The sequence below is a fragment of the Oncorhynchus gorbuscha genome, linkage group LG02 (genome assembly GCF_021184085.1).
Source record: "Oncorhynchus gorbuscha isolate QuinsamMale2020 ecotype Even-year linkage group LG02, OgorEven_v1.0, whole genome shotgun sequence".
Taxonomy (NCBI): domain Eukaryota; kingdom Metazoa; phylum Chordata; class Actinopteri; order Salmoniformes; family Salmonidae; genus Oncorhynchus; species Oncorhynchus gorbuscha.
The window spans coordinates 75,056,313-75,075,963 of NC_060174.1; the positions used below are offsets into that span (position 1 = coordinate 75,056,313).

The following is a 19,651-nucleotide window of genomic DNA, read 5'->3' on the forward strand; positions in this document are numbered from 1 at the left end:
CCTGTACGAGCTTTTGTGCAGAATACATTATGATGTTACAGGTGTCAAGCTTATGGGCATGTGGCAGCAGTGTGTAGGAGGGAGGGTCCAAGGTGTGAGAAGTCTGCAGAAGGGCAGGAGACAAAGCAATGTGTAGCATCGGGGAAAGTAGTGGTATGTGTTAATTGTAGGGGTTCCCATGTGTTTGGGAATCAGATATGTCCCGTGCGAGAGAGGCCGGTCGAGGTTTCCAAGTTTAGAGTAGTGCAGAAGTTGTCGTATGCTGAGGAAGATGGGTTAAGGGGGAGGAGCGGTGAGAGTAGTAGAGATGTACCAGTACAGAGGGAGAGGCCAAAAAGTGATATAAGTTTCAGTAAGATTGGATTTTTAGCATTCATAGCAATGTTATCAATTGTACAGCAGGGATGGAACGTAAGTCACAGAAAATTGAGGTTGTGGTGGCAGCTGCAAAGAGGTATTTGGGTGTGTGAGATTTGACATCAGAAGAGTTACAGGGTGTGTTAAGTGGTAATGTCCCATCCTTTCAGGATGATTGCATGAGGTAGGAATACATACATTTAATTAGTGGAGTAGGGTGGTGTTAATTTGATTTTATATAATTTTGAAATTAGTGAGTGTCGTGTTAGATGGTAGGGTATTTATTTTTATTTTTCAAGCAAAGTATAAGGAAGTTGTACTCCAATCTAGTAGATGGCGGTAATGCAACAAATTGGATGCCAACCGCTGTTAAACTTAATAGAAGAAGAAGTAGTTATTCGCGGTTTATCTTCTGCACTTGAAGTCTTCGACGGCTGTTAGCGTGAGACTCTCTCTGTACATTCTAAGCTATATATCAGTATTCTTATTTTTCGCACTTTCTCTGGAAAGAAAACAACCCTTGTCAACATGCATGTGATAAAGCGAGGTAGGTCATTTCTAGAAGGAATAATAGCAAAAGCTAGCTAAGTTTGCAATTTGACTGGCTCTTGTCTTTTTTTCTCACAAGCAAAATTTTGAATGTGTATTATTATATCGTTGGCTACTGTACTGTCATTAACCACGTTGAATGACTTTGCCTAATTAGGTAGATAATGTTATTGAATGCGTTAGCTAGCTAGAGAAGGACCGCTGTCGTGTCGTTTAATAAGAACGATCAAAACAGGTTGACAGTCTTTCAGCAATGTTCCTTTTGTCAAACTTGGCGCCAAATTTGTCAACGTTTTGTAGTTTCGCGAACCAGTTAGGTGCTTCTATCTAGGGCATTTGATTGGAAGTATCCGTGACTATCACATCAATTAATCATATAGCTAGTTAACATTTTCAAGTATTTAAATTATATATTTTTCCCCAATATAGCTTTCTGGGTTACACAACAGGACGTTTGCTAGTATCCGTGACTATCCCATCAATTACATAACTAAATTAACTTAGTTTTTAAGCTTTGTGGCAATTACTGACATTAACTTGTAAATTCCTTTTCCATGGCGCGCACATATATTTTATTGTTGATTTTCTGCTTAACACTTCCGTCATTACATCGTTTTCAGATGGGCGCGAAGAGCGTGTCATGTTTGACAAGATCACTTCCCGTATTCAGAAGCTGTGCTATGGACTCAACTCTGACTTTGTAGATCCAGTGAGTCGATATTTTATGTTCATTGTATTCCCGTTGTTTGTTAATTCTAGTGTTTCTGTTCTGTGTGTTGTGTTCCTCTAACGCACCCTTTACCCTGCCTGTTGTCCCACGTTTAGACCCAGATCACCATGAAGGTAATCCAGGGTCTGTACAGTGGGGTCACTACAGTGGAGCTGGACACCCTGGCTGCAGAGATTGCTGCCACCCTCACAACGAAACACCCCGACTATGCCATCCTGGCTGCCCGCATTGCCGTCTCCAACCTGCACAAGGAGACCAAGAAGGTGTTCAGTGGTAAGTCTCTCTTGCAAGTTATGCATATTTCTCCATTATCAGGCTCACTCAAAATAGCCAAGATTCAGCCTGTCCACTCATTCAGTGGCACGGATGTCCAATTTGCCAGTGAGCTGACAATCGCACTTCTGCTAACTGAAGAAATTGGTACCTAAAAGTAATTTCTAAACCCTGGGTGTGAAACTAAGGTATCTGGAAATCACTTAATGTTTTCTGTCAATGCTGTTTTAGATGTGGTGGAGGATCTCTACAACTATGTCAACCCACTAAACAGATGCCACTCTCCCATGGTTGCCAAGGAGACACTTGACATTGTCCTAGAAAACAAGGATCGCCTCAACTCTGCAATCATCTTCGACCGGGACTTCTCCTACAACTTCTTTGGATTCAAGGTAATTTTTACAGTACACGGTTTATAAACCATAATAATTTAAAAGTCAATTCTGCAATGGTAGGGAAGTAAACCCTTTTTTGTGTTTTTCTACAGACACTTGAGCGGTCGTACCTTCTGAAGATTAATGGGAAAGGTGAGTCGGTTACATCATTTCTGTCCCTGTAAGAATTGACATCTTGTCATGATACGAACCTATGCTGCACTGGATTAGGGCTCCTCACCAGTGGCACCTGGCCAAACAGGCACATTTTCAGAGCTGTTTAAAAAAACATGTGGTTCAGATGAGCCCCATCCCTCATGCTGACCTGTTCTGTTTCTGTGTAGTTGCCGAGCGACCCCAGCACATGCTCATGAGGGTGGCAGTTGGGATTCATCAGACTGACATTGACGCTGTCATCGAGACTTACAACCTGCTGTCAGAGAAGTGGTTCACCCACGCTTCGCCCACACTCTTCAACGCTGGCACCAACCGCCCACAACTGTCCAGGTAAGCACTTCATATTTTGGATCTACTTTTGCCATTCTACTAGAAGCCATTCCTCAGGCTATGATTACTGAATTGCAGAAAATACTGGCATCTTTGACAGTTCTAAGTGCAAACCAGAAAAGCGCTTGATCGGTTTTAAATTAGTTGTCCTTGTTGACTTTTCAGCTGTTTCCTGTTGGCCATGAAGGATGACAGCATTGAGGGCATCTACGACACCCTAAAGCAGTGTGCCCTAATCTCTAAATCAGCAGGGGGCATCGGAGTGGCAGTCAGCTGCATCAGAGCCACGGGCAGCTACATTGCTGGGGTGAGGATCACGTTCATAAGACTGCCCGACTAAGTGTCAGGAGGGGTGTAGAGTGATGGGGCTATGTCTACACCGAGGACCCAGAACAGTGGGTACTTGGCGTGATTGATGGCTCTGACAGATTGTGGGGAAAGTTTGTACATGAGAAAAAATGACTTGTGTTTCATTGATGCTTGGCGAGTCACTCAGTTACTGAGGCTTCTTTGTTTTTGTTTTTAAGACAAATGGTAATTCCAATGGGCTGGTTCCCATGCTCCGAGTGTACAACAACACAGCACGCTATGTGGACCAGGGAGGCAACAAGGTGAGAATGAAATTAGATTTGAATACGGGTTTTGTTATTGACTCTGGCCACAGGATGACCTCATAGATATGCATTAGCGCTCTGCGCAGAGATGACCCACTATCTATCACCCAAGTCTGATGGCTCTGAGAAGATGTATACGGTCTTTCAGACTCTGGCCTGTGTTTACTGTACCGTCATCAGGCATTTAACTCCCGCTCAATGCCCTCCTTCTCAGAGACCTGGTGCGTTTGCCATGTACCTGGAGCCGTGGCACTTTGATGTGTTTGACTTCTTGGATCTGAAGAAGAACACAGGGAAGGAAGAGCAGAGAGCCAGAGATCTGTTCTACGGCATGTGGATCCCTGACCTCTTCATGAAGAGAGTGGAGAGCAACCAGGTATGCAGAAACATTTATCAACTGAAGTATTCAAACCAGATATGGAATTTCATGAAATTCGAGCTCTAGTATATTTTGTACATCGCTCTTCAAGGTTGAATTAAAGAAGGGAATAAGGAGTGGTTCTGTTTAGATGAATATCTTGAAAGATATCAGTACTCAATGGTGTATCATACACACAGGACTGGTCCCTGATGTGCCCCAGTGACTGCCCTGGACTGGATGAGTGCTGGGGGGAGGAGTTTGAGAAGCTCTATACCATGTAAGACCGGTGCTCCTGACCTGGTATAACTGCTCCATACCAGTCTACTCCCTGTGCAATGTCTCACTGGGCCTGTCTGTCTGTCTGTCAGGTATGAGCAGGAGGGTCGGGTCAAGCGGGTGGTGAAGGCCCAGCAGGTGTGGCATGCCATTATTGAGTCCCAGACTGAGACGGGCACCCCCTATATGCTTTACAAGGATGCCTGCAACAGGAAGAGCAATCAGCAGAACCTGGGCACCATTAAGTCCAGTAACCTTTGTACCGAAATTGTAGAGTACACCAGCCATGATGAGGTGAGGGCAATCGATTACCTAAACTATTTGAACTACTGAAGCTGTCTGAAATCGCACCCTATTCCATATTTGGTGCACTACTTTTGACCATGTCCATACTAGAGGTTGGCCGATTATGATTTTTCAACGCCGATACCGATTAATCGGCCTATTTTTATTTTATTTGTGTAATTACAATTACAACAGTACTGAATGAACCCTTATTTTAACTTCATATAATACATCAATCAAATCAATTTAGCCTCAAATAATGAAACATGTTCAATTCGGTTTAAATAATGCAAAATCAGTATTGGAGAAGAAAGTAAAAGTGCAATATGTGCTATGTAAGAAAGCTAACGTTTCAGTTCCTTGCTCAGAACATGAGAACATATGAAAGTTGGTGGTTCCTTTTAACATGAGTCTTCAATATTCCCAGGTAAGGAGTTTTAGGTTGTAGTTATTATAGGACTATTTCTCTCTATACCATTTGTATTTCATATACCTTTGGATGTTCTTATAAGCACTTTAGTATTGCCAGTGGAACAGTATAGCTTCCGTACCTCTCCTCGCTCCTAAGCAGCGTTACCCATGCAGAGCAAGGGGAACAACTAGTCTCAGAGTGAGTGACGTTTGAAACACTATTAGCGCTCACCCCGCGAACTAGCTAGCCATTTCACATTACATCGTTACACCAGCCTAATCTCGGTAGTTGATTAGGGTTGAAGTCATAAACAGCAGCACTGCTGGCAAAACGCACAAAAGTGCTGTTTGAATGCTTATGAGCCTGCTGGTGCCTGCCATCGCTCAGTCAGACTGCTCTATCAGATCATAGACTTAATTATAATATAATAACACAGAAATACGAGCCTTAGTTTCCGGATTTGACCATATTAATTACCTATCATCTCAAACAAGGTGTTTATTCTTTCCGTGAAATATGGAACCGTTTACGTATTTTATCTAACGGCTGGCATCCATCAGTCTAAATATTCCTATTACATTGAAGGTTGTGCAATGTTATGTCATAATTACGTAAAATTCTGTCAAATTAGTTCGCAATGAGCCAGGCTGCCCAAACTGTTGCATATACCCTGACTCTGCGTGCAATGAACGCAAGAGAAGTGACACAATTTCACCTGGTTAATATTGCATGCTAACCTGGATTTATTTTAGCTAAGATATGCAGGTTTAAAAATATATACTTCTGTGTATTGATTTTAAGAAAGGCATGGGTGTTTATGGTTAGGTACATGTTGAAGCAACGACAGTCCTTGGATCACATCAAAGAATGTTTAAATGGCCTAAGTGTGACTCTAATCTATCTGGCTCCTATTTCCCAATCTCAGGTGGCAGTGTGTAACCTGGCATCCATCGCCCTCAACATGTATGTCACCCCAGAGAAAACATTTGACTTCAGCAAGCTGGCCTATGTCACAAAGGTCATCGTCAGGAACCTCAACAAGATCATTGAGATCAACTACTACCCTGTGGTCGAGGTAATGTCTAGCGTTCAACTTAGTGATCCTAATAATATGATCAGCAAGTCTGATGATTCTACAGGTTATATCTTCATGTGGACCAGTAACTGATTGCCCCATGCCTCGCCTCTCTGACCAGGCTGAGAACTCCAACAAGCGCCACAGGCCCATTGGTATCGGTGTGCAGGGTCTTGCTGATGCTTTCATCCTGATGCGTTTCCCCTTTGAGAGTGCCGAGGCCCAGAAGCTCAACACTCAGATCTTTGAGACCATCTACTACGCTGCCCTGGAGTCCAGCTGTGAGCTTGCTGCTGAGCTCGGTGCCTACCAGACCTACCCAGGCTCCCCTGTCAGCAAAGGAGTGAGTACCACCACCCTTACACCTAACTGAGATTTTAGATATCCTGTGTAGGGTTTTAGTTTACGGTAACTAACTTGTCGATAGTTAATTTTGGATTAAGGAGAATGTTCTGGGTGTGGGTCTCAGGCTTAAATGGTTATTTTCCCCAGATCCTTCAGTACAACATGTGGGACAAAACCCCAACTGACCTCTGGGACTGGACAGTTCTCAAGGAAAAGATTGCCAAGTAGGTTCTCAACATTGTCCTCCATTTTCCAACCCAACTACAACTAGTCTCAACACATACATGACCAACCAAGTGGATTTAAATGTTGTCGCCTTTTTCATCTCATCAGTCACCCTTCTGCCCCGTCTCTCCAGGCACGGTGTGAGGAACAGTCTGCTGCTGGCCCCCATGCCCACGGCCTCTACAGCCCAGATCCTGGGCAACAATGAGTCTATCGAGCCCTACACCAGCAACATCTACACCCGCAGAGTCCTCTCTGGAGAGTTCCAGGTCAGTACCACTCTCTGTGGGTTCCATAGACAGACTTCTGCACACACAGCATACTCAAACACTAGAAGGCTCTGAGTTTGGGAGTGTAAAAAGCTAGAGTTGTGTGTATGTGAGGACTAATGTTCTTTGTGCTCCTTGCAGATTGTGAATCCCCATCTGTTGAAGGACCTAACAGAGAGAGGGCTGTGGAATGAGGAGATGAAGAACCAGCTGATTGGTCAGAACGGATCCATCCAGGTGAGAACCCAGACTAATCAGAGTGCAATTATACCCTTTGACTGTATTTTGTGAAGGTCATGTCTAACTTTTTTTAAATTCGATTTTAAAAGCGCTATCCTCTTTTAGTAGTTGTCGTTCTATTGTTACTTGTCTTTAGGGCATTGCTGAGATCCCAGATGACCTGAAGGAGCTGTATAAGACTGTGTGGGAGATCTCCCAGAAGACTATTCTGAAGATGGCTGCTGACCGCGGGGCCTTCATAGACCAGAGCCAGTCCCTCAACATCCACATCGCTGAGCCTAACTACGGCAAGCTCACCAGCATGCACTTCTACGGCTGGAAGCAGGTGAGTCAGCTTGCCTATTTAAGTTTCTATAAGATTGCATTTTCTTAGCCCAGGACCATCCTTAACTCTGGTGTTAAAATGGCTGGCTGATGCTGCCCCATTGTAGTCTGACTGAAAGTGTCGAGCATGTGTCATGAGAGGTGGAGAGTGACAGGTCCACGCCGAGGACCCAGAACAATGGGAACTTGGCGTGATTGGCTAGGGAGGCAACGTATGAGGATCAAAGTAGTGCTAAATATTAAATAAACCACTAACCTCTTTTCTGCTCCTCAGGGTCTGAAGACGGGCATGTACTACCTGAGGACCAAGCCTGCAGCCAACCCCATCCAGTTCACCCTGAACAAGGAGAAGCTGAAGGAGTCTCAGTCGGCTAAGAACTTGGAGGCGATCAAGGAGCTCAACAGAGCCGCTATGGTGTGTTCCCTGGAGAACCGCGACGACTGCCTGATGTGTGGCTCTTAGACGGCACCCCACTCCTCCCCGCTCTTTAGTTAATTAACCATAGCAGTGGACCACTGAAGTCCTCAGGATCTTTGAACCCCACTGTCATTGCCTTTAGGTCAGGTAACATTATACAGTAATCTGCCCTGATGTCAGATCAGACTCTTAATAGAACAGGCTCTTATGTTTGTTGTGGGAATGCTAATGTAGCCTAACTATAGTGCTGTACAAGGTGTGCGCTGTCTGCTAATACCAGATTAACTGTAAACTTTTCTATTTATCTTTCAGTTACACTGTCTGTGTGGATTTGTTTTGTATAGGATTGCGTTTCCAAACTTTGTCTACTCCATTGTTAATATGTATATCTAAGGATCTCATAACTTGCTGAATGAACTTAAACAAAATTTGTGTATATTCTAAGTATTTTGTATTTGACCTGTGGGAAAAAAAAAATAGCTTTGTATGCTGAACAAAAATATAAACGCAACATGCAACAATTTGAAGTTTACTGAGTTAATGTTCATATAAGGAAATCAGTCAATTGAAATACATTTCTTGGGCCCTAATTTATGGATTTAACACAACTGGGAATATAGATATGCATCTGTTCATCACAGATACTGTACCTTCAACAAAAGGCGTGGATCAGAAAACCAGTCAGTATCTGGTGTGACCACCATTTGCCTCATGCTGCGTGACATCTTCGTATAGAGTTGATCAGGCTGTTGATTGTGTTCTGTGGAATGTTGTCCCACTCTTCAATGGCTGCATGAAGTTGCTGGATATTGGCAAGAACTGGAACACTCGTACTTGTTCATCCAGAGCATTCCAAACATGCTCAATGGGTGATCTGTCTGAGTATGAAGGCCATAGAAGAGCCAGGACATTTTCAGCTTCCAGGAATTTTTGTACAGATCCTTGCGATATGGGGGATCAAGGGCATGACGAAGTGCCTCAGGATCTTGTCACGGTATCGCAGTGCCTTAGACCGCAGCGCCACTCATGAGGCCCAATGTAATTAAGTTTGTGTTCATGCAATGTCCTGTGGTACTTTTGTCAAGGTGTACAGTAGTTTAGCAATAACAGTACATGGCATAAGGTGATGCTATTTTGTACTTGATGGGAATTGTATCAGGAAGATGGGGCTTCTTTCACTCTTGATATTTTTAAATAGGTGATGTATATCCACAAGTTAATACATACCATTTGAAAAGTAACATATACAAAATGGAGTGTCTTGGATTTACTTCTATAATAATACAAAATGCTCTGTCCAGGTTGTTTTGCCTTAAGTAACCATCTGTCTTATGTAACCGTACCAAACGTAACACACCATACTAAACGGAGTACTTCGGATTTACATACAGAATTATACGAAATGCTCTGAGACCAGGTTGACCAACATAGAGCCTGTCAGAGCAGTATAGCCATTTTTGCTCAAATTATTTGCTTTATATAATGAATACACAAGGACATTGTATATATTTTTGTTATTTTAATATTGGTTTGAAAATATGTATTCAAAGTGAAATTGTAATTCTCTATCCTTTCTAATTGTTAGGTTGGAATGTCTATAATGACAATGAATAAGAGTTAGTACTGGTCTCAAACAGGTGGTCCAATGGGAGCAGACATCGGTATCACTAGGTGTTCATAGATCATGTTTAATTTGGCTACATCACTTAACAATATTGTATACAGGGTAGTGGAGTATCTGATTACATGTACTCTGATTACAAAAAACGAATCGGTGTACCAGCAGCAATATTGTAATCAGATACTTTAAAAAAAACTAGATTACTAAATTCAGAAAGGATCTTTGTGAATAAATACATTGACACCTTTCTGTTTTCTCAATGACATTCAATTCAGCATTGAAAAAAGGTGCAAGTTTAAGTTTGTTCCACCTCAGTGAGTCTGACCACAAGTCAGAGACCACTATGAAGACACACCTGATGCATTTGATGGATACTTTTAGTCTTCTTCTAATGCCTCTTAAGGGGAAAGTAATCATATTCCAAAAATTACATTGCTTAAAAGTTTGGACAGGTAACTAGTAATTGTAACGGATTACATTTAGAAAGTAACCTACCCAACCTTGCGTGTATATACATGCCGTTGAATGATTTGTAGCTCATTTTACAGAAAAATAGTTTTATGCTATCTACTGCAAGTGTATATTGCTGCTTTGATGTAAAGATCTCATGTAGTCAACCTATTAAGGGACTATGGAGTTGACTGAAACAATGCTAACTGGCTGACACTTCTAATCTGAAGATGATGCACTCGGATGTGCAGTTCTCATTGGTCCTCCGTTGATGGACCCCTCCCCCTCCTGCAAGCCGAAGACAGTGTCCTGTGAGCTTCTGCTGCCATCGGTCGGTCGGGAACCACCTTCTCCACCAGGATCTTCACCCTAGCCCTGGCAGTATTCTCCACCACCACGCTAGCTGTGGCAGCCTTCTTAGTCACATTCTCCAACGCCCTCCCCGGGCCCTTAATCCACCTCTCGGTCATGTTGATTTTCCCCACCACTCTTTTCTCCTTCAGTTCCATCACCTTGACCTTCCTCTTTCAGATCTCCCAGGCCCATGTCTACTTTCCCTTCATTCCCACGTCCTCCCATATCATTCACTTTTTTGTCACCTCCTACAAGTCCTTTCCACCAGATTGTATTATCCACACTGCGATCTACCTTTTTCTCTTTACCTTCCATCCTTACTTCTGCCTCCACTGGATTGTCCTTTCCCTCCACCATCTCATTGGTGCTTACCTTTTTATATCCGAATCTCCCCCTTCCCCTCACTGTCTCCTCTCTATTTTCTGCTCTGACTCCTTCACTACCCCCCTCCACCCTTCTCTCTCCCTTCCCTACATCAACTCTCCCCTCCATCTTCACAACATCCATGTCTCCTACCTGCTTCGTCCCCTCTGCTCCATCTGGCCCCACCTCCCGTTCTGCTCCATCTGGCTCCACCTCCTGTTCTGCTCCATCTTGCCCCACCTCCCGTTCTGCTCCATCCTGCCCCACCACCTCCTGTTCTGCTCCATCTGGCTCCACCTCCTGTTCTGCTCCATCTTGCCCCACCTCCCGTTCTGCTCCATCCTGCCCCACCACCTCCTGTTCTGCTCCATCTGGCCCCACCACCTCCTGTTCTGCTCCATCTGGCCCCACCACCTCCTGTTCTGCTCCATCTGGCCCCACCTTAACCTGGGGCCAGATATAAAAAGGTAAGCGCCAACGAGATGGTGGGGAAGAAGGTGGAATAGAAGGTCCTGCTTCCCCTCCAGCCAGACAGGTTCCCACACCAATTAGAGGACAGAAGGTGGAATATGAAATATGAGATGAAACTGACCTTTTGAGATAGAGGTTGTTCTATTGTTGGTAGAGGAAGTTGGCTGTATAACACACATACACACAGTATAACCTACCGTATGAGGTAGAAAAAGGCCTTAGGGGAGGGAATGATGTTGAAGGGGACAGGCATGGTGAGACCTCTGAAGTAATTCCGAGAGCTTAGATCGGGCAAATTTCCACTCAAGGTCAGCGACATCCTGAGAGGGACAGGTAAGCAGCAGTCAGGGCCCATCCTAGAATCTCTCCTAAACTTTACCTTTGTGTCACAAATGTCTAGAATTTGAGCTTTGAAACACTTTTATCTGCTACATTGGGAAGCAGATAGGGTGTGCCACAAATCAGAGAGAGAGAGAAAGAGTGGCCACAATTCACAAACAGGACATTTGGAGAGGGATACACTATCTCACTGAACATGTTCATTATACTGCAAATCATTGACAGCAGCCCCCCAAATAACACCACTGAGAATCTACTAGCTCTGTAGCTGCTTGTGGCTCTACCTGTTTCTGGTCATAGATGACTGGGCTTTACCCGTTTCTGGTTTTAGATGACTGGGCTCTACCCGTTTCTGGTCATAGATGACTGGGCTCTACCCGTTTCTGGTTATAGATGACTGGGCTCTACCCGTTTCTGGTTATAGATGACTGGGCTCTACCCGTTTCTGGTTATAGATGACTGGGCTCTACCCGTTTCTGGTTTTAGATGACTGGGCTCTACCCGTTTCTGGTCATAGATGACTGGGCTCTACCCGTTTCTGGTTATAGATGACTGGGCTCTACCCGTTTCTGGTTATAGATGACTGGGCTCTACCCGTTTCTGGTTATAGATGACTGGGCTCTACCCGTTTCTGGTCATAGATGACTGGGCTCTACCCGTTTCTGGTCATAGATGACTGGGCTCTACCCGTTTCTGGTTATAGATGACTGGGCTCTACCCGTTTCTGGTCATAGATGACTGGGCTCTACCCGTTTCTGGTCATAGATGACTGGGCTCTACCCGTTTCTGGTCATAGATGACTGGGCTCTACCCATTTCTGGTTATAGATGACTGTGGCTCTACCCATTTCTGGTTATAGATGACTGTGGCTCTACCTGTTTCTGGTTGTAGTTTACGGCGAGCCTCAGATGGATCAGGTTTGGGATGCCCTCCTCGAACACTTGCTGGTCAAGGGCGTCCTGGTTTCAGTCTCCACAGCTGTTCAGGATGGTGGTGACTTCTGGTTAAGGACAATCCCCAGCAGCTCCACCGCAAACTCCTGGCACAGCTCCTCCAGACACAGGTACTGAGGCTGTGGAAGAGATAACACAAGCAACCACTCAGACAAACAACCTAATAACACTTCACATAACAGCACAGAATAGATCAAATCAAATTATATTGGTCACATGCAGATGTTATTGCGGGTGTAGCAAAATGCTTGTGTTCCTAGCTTCCTAGCTCCAACAGTAGTATCTATCTGGGGCGGCAGCGTAGCCTAGTGGTTGGACTAGTAACCGGAAGGTTGCGAGTTCAAACCCCCGAGCTGACAAGGTACAAATCTGTCGTTCTGCCCCTGAACAGGCAGTTAACCCACTGTTCCCAGGCCGTCATTGAAAATAAGAATATGTTCTTAACTGACTTGCCTGGTTAAATAAAGGTAAAAAAAAAAAAAAATACACACATATCTAAAAGTAAAATTGTCACGGCTGTCGTAAGAACAGGACCAAGGCGCAGTGGATGTTGAATTCACATATTTAATTAAAAAGAAACTTTAAAAAAAATATATAACAACCAAACGTGACTACGTGGTGTACAAACACAAAGCAATATCCCACAAATGCAGGTGGGAAAAAAGCCTACCTAAATATAATCCCCAATTAGAGGCACCGATTACCAACTGCCTCTAATTGGGAACCACACAAACCACCAACCTAGAAATCTATAAACTAGATAACCCCCCCAGTTACGCGCTGACCCGAGGGCTCTCTATGGTCATGGCGTGACAAAAATGGAATTAAGAAATATAAATATTACGACGAGCAATATACAGTAGAATAGACTACAGTATATACAGTGCCTTCAGAAAGTATTCAGACCCCTGGACTTTTTCCACATTTTGTTTGGTTACGGCCTTGTTCTAAAATTGATTCAATTGTATTTTTTCCTCAATCTTCACACCATAACCCATAATGACAAAGCAAAAACGTTTTTTTTTAAATTTGCTCAAAGATTAAGCCAAAATCACATTTACATTAGTATTCAGACGCTTTACTCAGTACTTTGTTAAAGCAGCTTTGGCAGCGATTACAGCCTTGAGTCTTCTTGGTTATGACTCTACAAGCTTGGCTCACCTGTATTTGGGGAATTTCTTCCATTCTTCTCTGTGGATCCTCTCAAGCTCTGTCAGGGTGTATGGGGAGCATTGCTGTGCAGCTATTTTCAGGTCTTTCCAGAGATGTTAGATCGAGTGCAAGTACGGGCTCTGGCTGGGCCACTCAAGGACATTCAGAGACTTGTCCCAAAGCCACTCCTGCATTGTCTTGGCTGTGTGCTTAGGGTTTTTGTCCTGTTGGAAGGTGAACCGTCGCCCCAGTCTGAGCTCTTGAGCACTCTGGAGCAGGTTTTCATTAAGGATCTCTCTGTACTTTGCTCCATCCATCTTTGCCTCGATCCTGACTAGACTCCCAGTCCCTGCCACTGAAAAACTTCCCTACAGCATGATGCTGCCACCACCATGCTTCACCTTAGGGATGGTGGTAGGTTTCCAGGCCAAAAAGTTCCATCTTGGTTTCATCAGACAAGAGAATCTTGTTTCTTATGGTCTGAGAGTCTTTAGGTACCTTTTGGTAAACTCCAAGTGGGCTGTCATGTGCATTTTACTGAGGAGTGGCTTCTGTCTGGCCACTCTACCATAAAGGCCTGATTGGTGGAGTGCTGCAGAGATGGTTGTCCTTCTGGAAGGTTCTCCCATCTCCACAGAGGAACTCTATAGCTATGTCAGAGTGACCATCGGGTTCTTGGTCACCTCCCTGACAAGGCCCTTCTCCCCCGATTGCTCAGTTTGGCCGGGCGGCCAGCTCTCTTCCATTTAAGAATGAAGGAGGCCCCTGTGTTCTTGGGGACGTTGAATGCTGCAGACATTTTTTGGTACCCTTCCCCAGATTTGTGCCTCGACACAATTCTGTCTCGGAGCTCTACGAACAATTTATTCATTATTCAAGTCATTGCTTGGTTTTTGCTCTAACATGCACTGTCAACCATGGAACCATATAGACAGGTGTGTGCCTTTCCAAATCATGTCCAATCAATTTAATTTACTGCAGTTGGACTTCAATCATGTTGTAGAAACATCTCAAGGATGATCAATGGAAACAGGATGCACCTGAGCTCAATTTTGATTCTCAAAGTAAAGGGTCTGAATATTTATGTAAATAAGGTCTTTTTTTTATACATTTGCAAACATTTCTAAAAACCTGTTTTCACTTTGTCATTATGGGGTATTGTGTGTAGATTACTGAGGATTTTAAAAAATCAATTTTAGAATAAGGCTGTAACGTAACAAAATGTGGAAAAAGTCAAGGGGTCTGAATACTTTCCGAAGGCATATGAGATTAGTAAAACAGTATGCAAACATTATGAAAGTGGCCAGTGATTCCATGTCTATGTATATAGGGCAGCAGGGAATAAAATGGTAACAACATGGTAATAGTATGGTAACAAGTTATAGTTACAATTAAAACATTCATTGCCCAGTATGGTTGTATTCCTGTTCCAGGTTAATATCGGTTTAGCCAGAATTTAAATCTTGCATACTTTATTTTTTACGTAGTCTGTCCAAAAGAGATTAGTTCCAGGGTAATGCACCACATACTTTGTGCATAGTGACTATATGGGCATAAGCACAAACAGGATCTAACCTTGAACTCAGGTTCCTTCTTGGAAGCTTACGGATCTCCCTTCCGAGGCCGAAGGCACTGAGCATGGCATTGTATGAGGTGATGGACAGATAGGCCATACTGTCAATGCCACGGTAGGTGTTGAGACAGGGAGAACTTCAGCAGGTCATACTGCCGCCCATTCCAGCACTCTACAGGCACAGGTGATCTTGTGTGAACGTGGGATGACGTGGCCCTTCTAGGTCAGCATGGTGACAATCTCATACAGGTCCTTCTGGCAGGCCAGGGTCAGCGGGATCATGCCGGGGGCAAACTACAAGTCGTCAATGGAGTGGTCGAAGATGGTCAGGGAGAAGGATTGCACGTCCATCTTGTTGCTCTCCTCCTGGTCCAGGCAGTGGAGGAGCCTCTTCACCACACAGGGCTGGTTGGTGTCGACGGCGACCAGTAGAGCCTCATGGACCTGGCAGAAGTCAAACTGTTGCCCAGGTGGATGGACAGGTTGAGGGCCTCCAGCTGATGCCGTCGCCAGGCTTCAGCAGGCCACACATCATTATGTTCCCATCCTGGATGGCACTGATCCACGCCTTTTCTTGTTTACCATCTCCTGCTCTAGCTAAAACAAACAAGGAGACACAGAGTTCATTGCTTTGATATTTCTGAATCCAAACCATTAATTAATACAAAAATGTATAATAAAACTGCAAAACACAAATCACTATTAAATCATTTTTTAGCACTGGGTAGTCTACAGATGAACATTAAGATATTCATGAAGGGAATTTGTGAGTACCATATGACACAGGATAAAATTACATTATAATCTGAGAAATTAACAGGAATAAACATTATGAAGAACACCCTTAGATGAAATTGCAAGATACTATCAAGACCATCAGTATAAATAAGTTTCTATTCTAGTAAATCTGTTCATATTCGTGTAATTATTTTCCTTCACTGGGTAGTCTACAGATGAACATTAAGATATTCATGAAGGGAATTTGTGAGTACCATGCAGTATCAAGGTATGACACAGGATAAAATTGCATTATAATCTGAGAAATTAACAGGAATAAACATTATGAAGAACACCCTTAGATGAAATTGCAAGATACTATCAAGACCATCAGTATAAATAAGTTTCTATTCTAGTAAATCTGTTCATATTCGTGTAATTATTTTCCTTCATTTAATGCATTTTGTTTACGGATTTTTAAATCATTTGTAGTCTCATTGTAAAGCACTTTGAGACTGCAGGTTTTCCGTGCTTACTAGAGGTGGTGCCATTCAGCTGGTTCTGCCTGGGAGGGAGGTAAAGAACAGAGATTCATGCTGAGAGATACTTGTGAGATAGAAGTTGCTCCTATGTGCAGATCCAGGATAAGCTTACCCTCTCAAAATGATCCATGGGGTGGAGTATAGAGGAATACCTGCTTTTGGAGTTTGGTTTTCTCTTCAGCTGTCTTTGAGAAGTATTTTCCTTGGAGCTGCGAACTGTGCTTAAACAAGCCATTGAAGCTGAAAAACATCACAACTTATCATTTGTCAAGTTTAGTGTTGCCAAAACAAAATTACCACACAAAATGCATGGTATTTCTGAGAGCTGAGGTGTTTACCTGTGTGAGGGTGTATATTTCCCATATTTCCAACTGGCTTGCCTTTGTTGTGTGTAGCTGTATGAGCCCCTGGCTTTCCCTGGTTGGGGATATGAGTAGTTGCATCTGGCTTGGCTGTGGGAGGGGAAGAGGTTTCTGTATTCTGAGTGCCAGAGGATGATGTGTGACTGGGAGACAAGGAAGTGGAAGGAAGGGAAAGGGAACGCCTGGCAGCCTGGGACGCTGTGAGGACCATACGAGCTGTCCGGCTCAGAACCATACCCTCCCTGACAGCAGGGGGAGACAAACCAAGGTGTAAGTGATTTTCTGTAAAAGTATTTATTCATTCAATGCTGTCTAATCTGTTTGACAGTGCCTCATACAAAACGTTAAATTCCTCCACTTACCCTTTCGCTCCCCCAAAGAAGGTTCTCTGCACAGCAGGGCTCGACAGCCATTCTCTCACGCCTGATGCTGATTTGTCTGGGGTTGTCTGAATAGAGAGAAGGTCAAAGGGGAGTGAGAATACAAGCACACACTTCTGGCCTCTGATGTTTACCAATAATACATATCTCTTGTATATTCCTAAATTATAAACTGGGTTGTTCGAGCCCTGAATGGCTGACATACTACGGGTATGACAAAACATTTATTTTTACTGCTCTAATTACGTTGGTAACCCGTTTATAATAGCAATAAGGCACCTCGGGGGTTTGTGGTGTATGGCCAATATACCAAGGCTAGGGGCTGTGTCTAGGCACTCAGCGATGCGTCACACATAAGAACAGCCTTTAGTTGTGGTATATTGGCCATATATCACACCCCCTTGTGCCTTACTGCTTAAGAATACACACACTTACATTTTTCATAACAGTCCAAATCGATCACCATAGGGCCGTTCCATATGATTTCAATCACCTAAAATCAGATTTTCACAAATGTTGGAGCTTAAACCCTTACATCTGAAGTGTTTGTGTTGTGCCCGTTATTGGTTGAGACACAGTATACTCTTGAATACAGGGTAAAAGTGAAAAAGATTGAAATCATATGGAACAACCCCATAAGAAGACAAATCTACAACTCTTATCTGTTTTAAATATAATTCAGTCATTTAGCAGATGCTTGTAACCAGAACAAAACATTTTTTGGGGGGGGATAAGACAGAAGTCTTATTTAACATACTATTTGAAGAGGTAGGGTTCAAACCTTTTCGCAAGATGGGTAGGGACTCTGCTGACCTAGCATCAGGGGGAAGCTGGCTCCACCATTGGGGTGCCAGGACAGAGAAGCGCTTTGACTGGGCTGAGCAGGGGCTGACCACCCATAGGGGGTGGGTGGACCAAGAGACCTGGGCCTGGTTTCCCAAAAGCATCTTAATGCTAAGTTTATCGTTAGGACCTCCGTAGGAGCAATGTTAAACAAGTGATGTATAAAAAGACGCTTCAAACGAAAATATAAACAGTAAGCTATAGACTCGTGTTCAATCATTTTATTTATATTCTGCTACTTGTTGGCTACTGTCTGCAAGTCTCAATATATTTCATGTGTAGTCCAACATGTGGGCAACGATGTGACAAATTGGTGATTTAGTGCATTTTTATAGGGTGAGCATTAGAATAAGCCACCTCGATATTTGCAGCCGTAGGTGGTAATATCTTTCTAGTAGCTGTTCTGTCGTCAAGTATTGTGAAATAATTATAATGTTAAGGTAAGATTTGAGTGGAGAAAGCTGATCCGAGAGCAGCACTCCCTTTCTTTTGATCATATCAGTATCAACAAACACTAACAACGCATTTAGCGATCGTTCTCTCTGCATGGTGTTTTGGGAAACGCATGTTATATCTTTGGCCTTTGTAAGAAAGATGCAACAAGAACTACTGCTATCATGAAACCGGGCCCAGAGGTGTTCTCTGCGATTTACAATACCGTTCTCTCTGAAGAGTTCACTGCCAAGCCCTCAAGTCTATACACACACCTGACCCTGGTTCTCTTTGAAAGTCTGTGTGGAGCCCTCCTCGCTCTCCTCCATGGGGCTGCGGATGCGCAGGAAGGACAGGCCAAACTGAGAGCGCTTGTTAAAAGGCTGGGTGCAGGTTACTCTCACCCGGTCCCAGCTGTCCTCTGCACCTTCTGACAGGAAATCACCTGGGGGGTGGGGTCAATTGTTTTGTCTAAAGTAGGGTTACTAAAGAAGCATCTTCGGACACTGATTCTCAATCCCTTCATCTATATTGCATGACGTATCAGTCCTACTATTGTCATAGGGCTGAGATCCATCCAGTATATCTGGTCTCACCTTTCTTGAACATTCTCACTCCTGTCAGCCCAGTGCCCTGTCGCGATTCTGCTGGACTCATCAGTGTTGCTGTTGGCAACAGGGTGATATAGGGCTGGTCCAGGGGCCAAGAGGACCGGCCGACATCAATCTGAATGAACGCAGATCCACAGTTCCCTACAAATTACACAGCAAGTTGGGAAACAGTCATTAAATTATATGGAACATCAAAACAAAAGGATAACAGTGTCCCATTGTGTGTTTACTACAATACATAAACTTCATTGTCAATCTTGATGAGCCTTACCCACATCGATGTATCCAAAGTATGAGGCTCGCTCCAGCTGCAGTTCTGCTCTGAGGACTCCACTTCGGTCTTGGGGGTTGCACAGCCACGACCTGCTGTCTCCACCCACAACGCATAGGTTCTCCACACAGTTCTTGGGGTCCTGCACCATTTCAATACAATTAGCTAGGAGCTACATGTATAGCTATTGATGCAACCCATGTGACATGGCTACATACGCTGTCCAGTAGTTGAACCTTCCTCATCATGCCAAATGCATTTGGTTAATGCTAGCTGCCTAGATAATTTAACTACCTAACGTTATTGAGCTTCTAACTATAGTTAGCTAGCTACTCATTGCTAGCTAGCCCTAGTCTACTTGCAGTAAGCTAAGATAGTTGACAGTTAAATACACGAACTTACCTGTGACGTGAATGAAACGACGTGTTTAATTTTCACTGGGGCCATATTAATGTCAAATTAATTAGCTGAATGTTTATGTGAAATCCAAGAGACCATCAGCTGAACCGTTTGTTACTCGTACTTTTTCCCCGCCACCAGAAAACAACCACTGCTGTGAGTGTTGCCAAACGGAAAAGGAACT

At 43.7% G+C, this 19,651-nt stretch overlaps 2 protein-coding genes and 1 non-coding gene across 3 annotated transcripts; 2 read left to right on the top strand and 1 right to left on the bottom strand.

Moving 5' to 3' along the window:
* Positions 1 to 745: 745 nt before the first annotated feature.
* Positions 746 to 8,155, top strand: LOC124009694 (ribonucleoside-diphosphate reductase large subunit-like). The gene is made up of 18 exons (XM_046321773.1): positions 746 to 904; positions 1,527 to 1,615; positions 1,732 to 1,909; positions 2,141 to 2,301; positions 2,397 to 2,436; positions 2,628 to 2,790; positions 2,956 to 3,097; positions 3,318 to 3,401; positions 3,619 to 3,780; positions 3,963 to 4,042; positions 4,134 to 4,335; positions 5,664 to 5,813; positions 5,935 to 6,156; positions 6,306 to 6,382; positions 6,517 to 6,652; positions 6,794 to 6,889; positions 7,029 to 7,217; positions 7,491 to 8,155. The coding sequence occupies exons 1-18, from the start codon at positions 886 to 888 to the stop codon at positions 7,677 to 7,679; spliced, it is 2,379 nt and encodes a 792-aa protein (XP_046177729.1). The 5' UTR covers positions 746 to 885; the 3' UTR covers positions 7,680 to 8,155.
* Positions 3,448 to 3,526, top strand: LOC124016000. Its single transcript, XR_006835279.1, has one exon. It is a non-coding gene; the product is annotated as a small nucleolar RNA SNORD83 (small nucleolar RNA).
* Positions 8,156 to 9,959: 1,804 nt separating the features above from the next.
* Positions 9,960 to 19,650, bottom strand: xndc1 (xrcc1 N-terminal domain containing 1). Its single transcript, XM_046291322.1, has 13 exons — positions 19,471 to 19,650; positions 19,069 to 19,210; positions 18,783 to 18,938; positions 18,462 to 18,631; positions 16,894 to 16,979; positions 16,508 to 16,773; positions 16,322 to 16,409; positions 16,136 to 16,192; positions 15,209 to 15,424; positions 14,903 to 15,011; positions 12,245 to 12,304; positions 10,576 to 10,869; positions 9,960 to 10,229 (listed from the first exon to the last, which is right to left on the bottom strand). The coding sequence occupies exons 1-13, from the start codon at positions 19,513 to 19,515 to the stop codon at positions 9,960 to 9,962; spliced, it is 1,959 nt and encodes a 652-aa protein (XP_046147278.1). The 5' UTR covers positions 19,516 to 19,650.
* Position 19,651: the final 1 nt, after the last annotated feature.

What these genes read in the sequence shown, in the direction of transcription:
- xndc1 (XM_046291322.1), bottom strand. Translation starts at nt 19,515, where the DNA reads ATGGCCCCAGTGAAAATTAAACACGTCGTTTCATTCACGTCACAG. An exon ending in AGTGAGAATGTTCAAGAAAG is followed by an intron (nt 18,632 to 18,782) that starts GTGAGACCAGAT and finishes CCCACCCCCCAG; the next exon opens with GTGATTTCCTGTCAGAAGGT. An exon ending in CGGTGGAGCTGCTGGGGATT is followed by an intron (nt 10,870 to 12,244) that starts GTCCTTAACCAG and finishes ATCTGGCCCCAG; the next exon opens with GTTAAGGTGGGGCCAGATGG.
- LOC124009694 (XM_046321773.1), top strand. An exon ending in AGAGAGTGGAGAGCAACCAG is followed by an intron (nt 3,781 to 3,962) that starts GTATGCAGAAAC and finishes TCATACACACAG; the next exon opens with GACTGGTCCCTGATGTGCCC. An exon ending in AGTACACCAGCCATGATGAG is followed by an intron (nt 4,336 to 5,663) that starts GTGAGGGCAATC and finishes TCCCAATCTCAG; the next exon opens with GTGGCAGTGTGTAACCTGGC.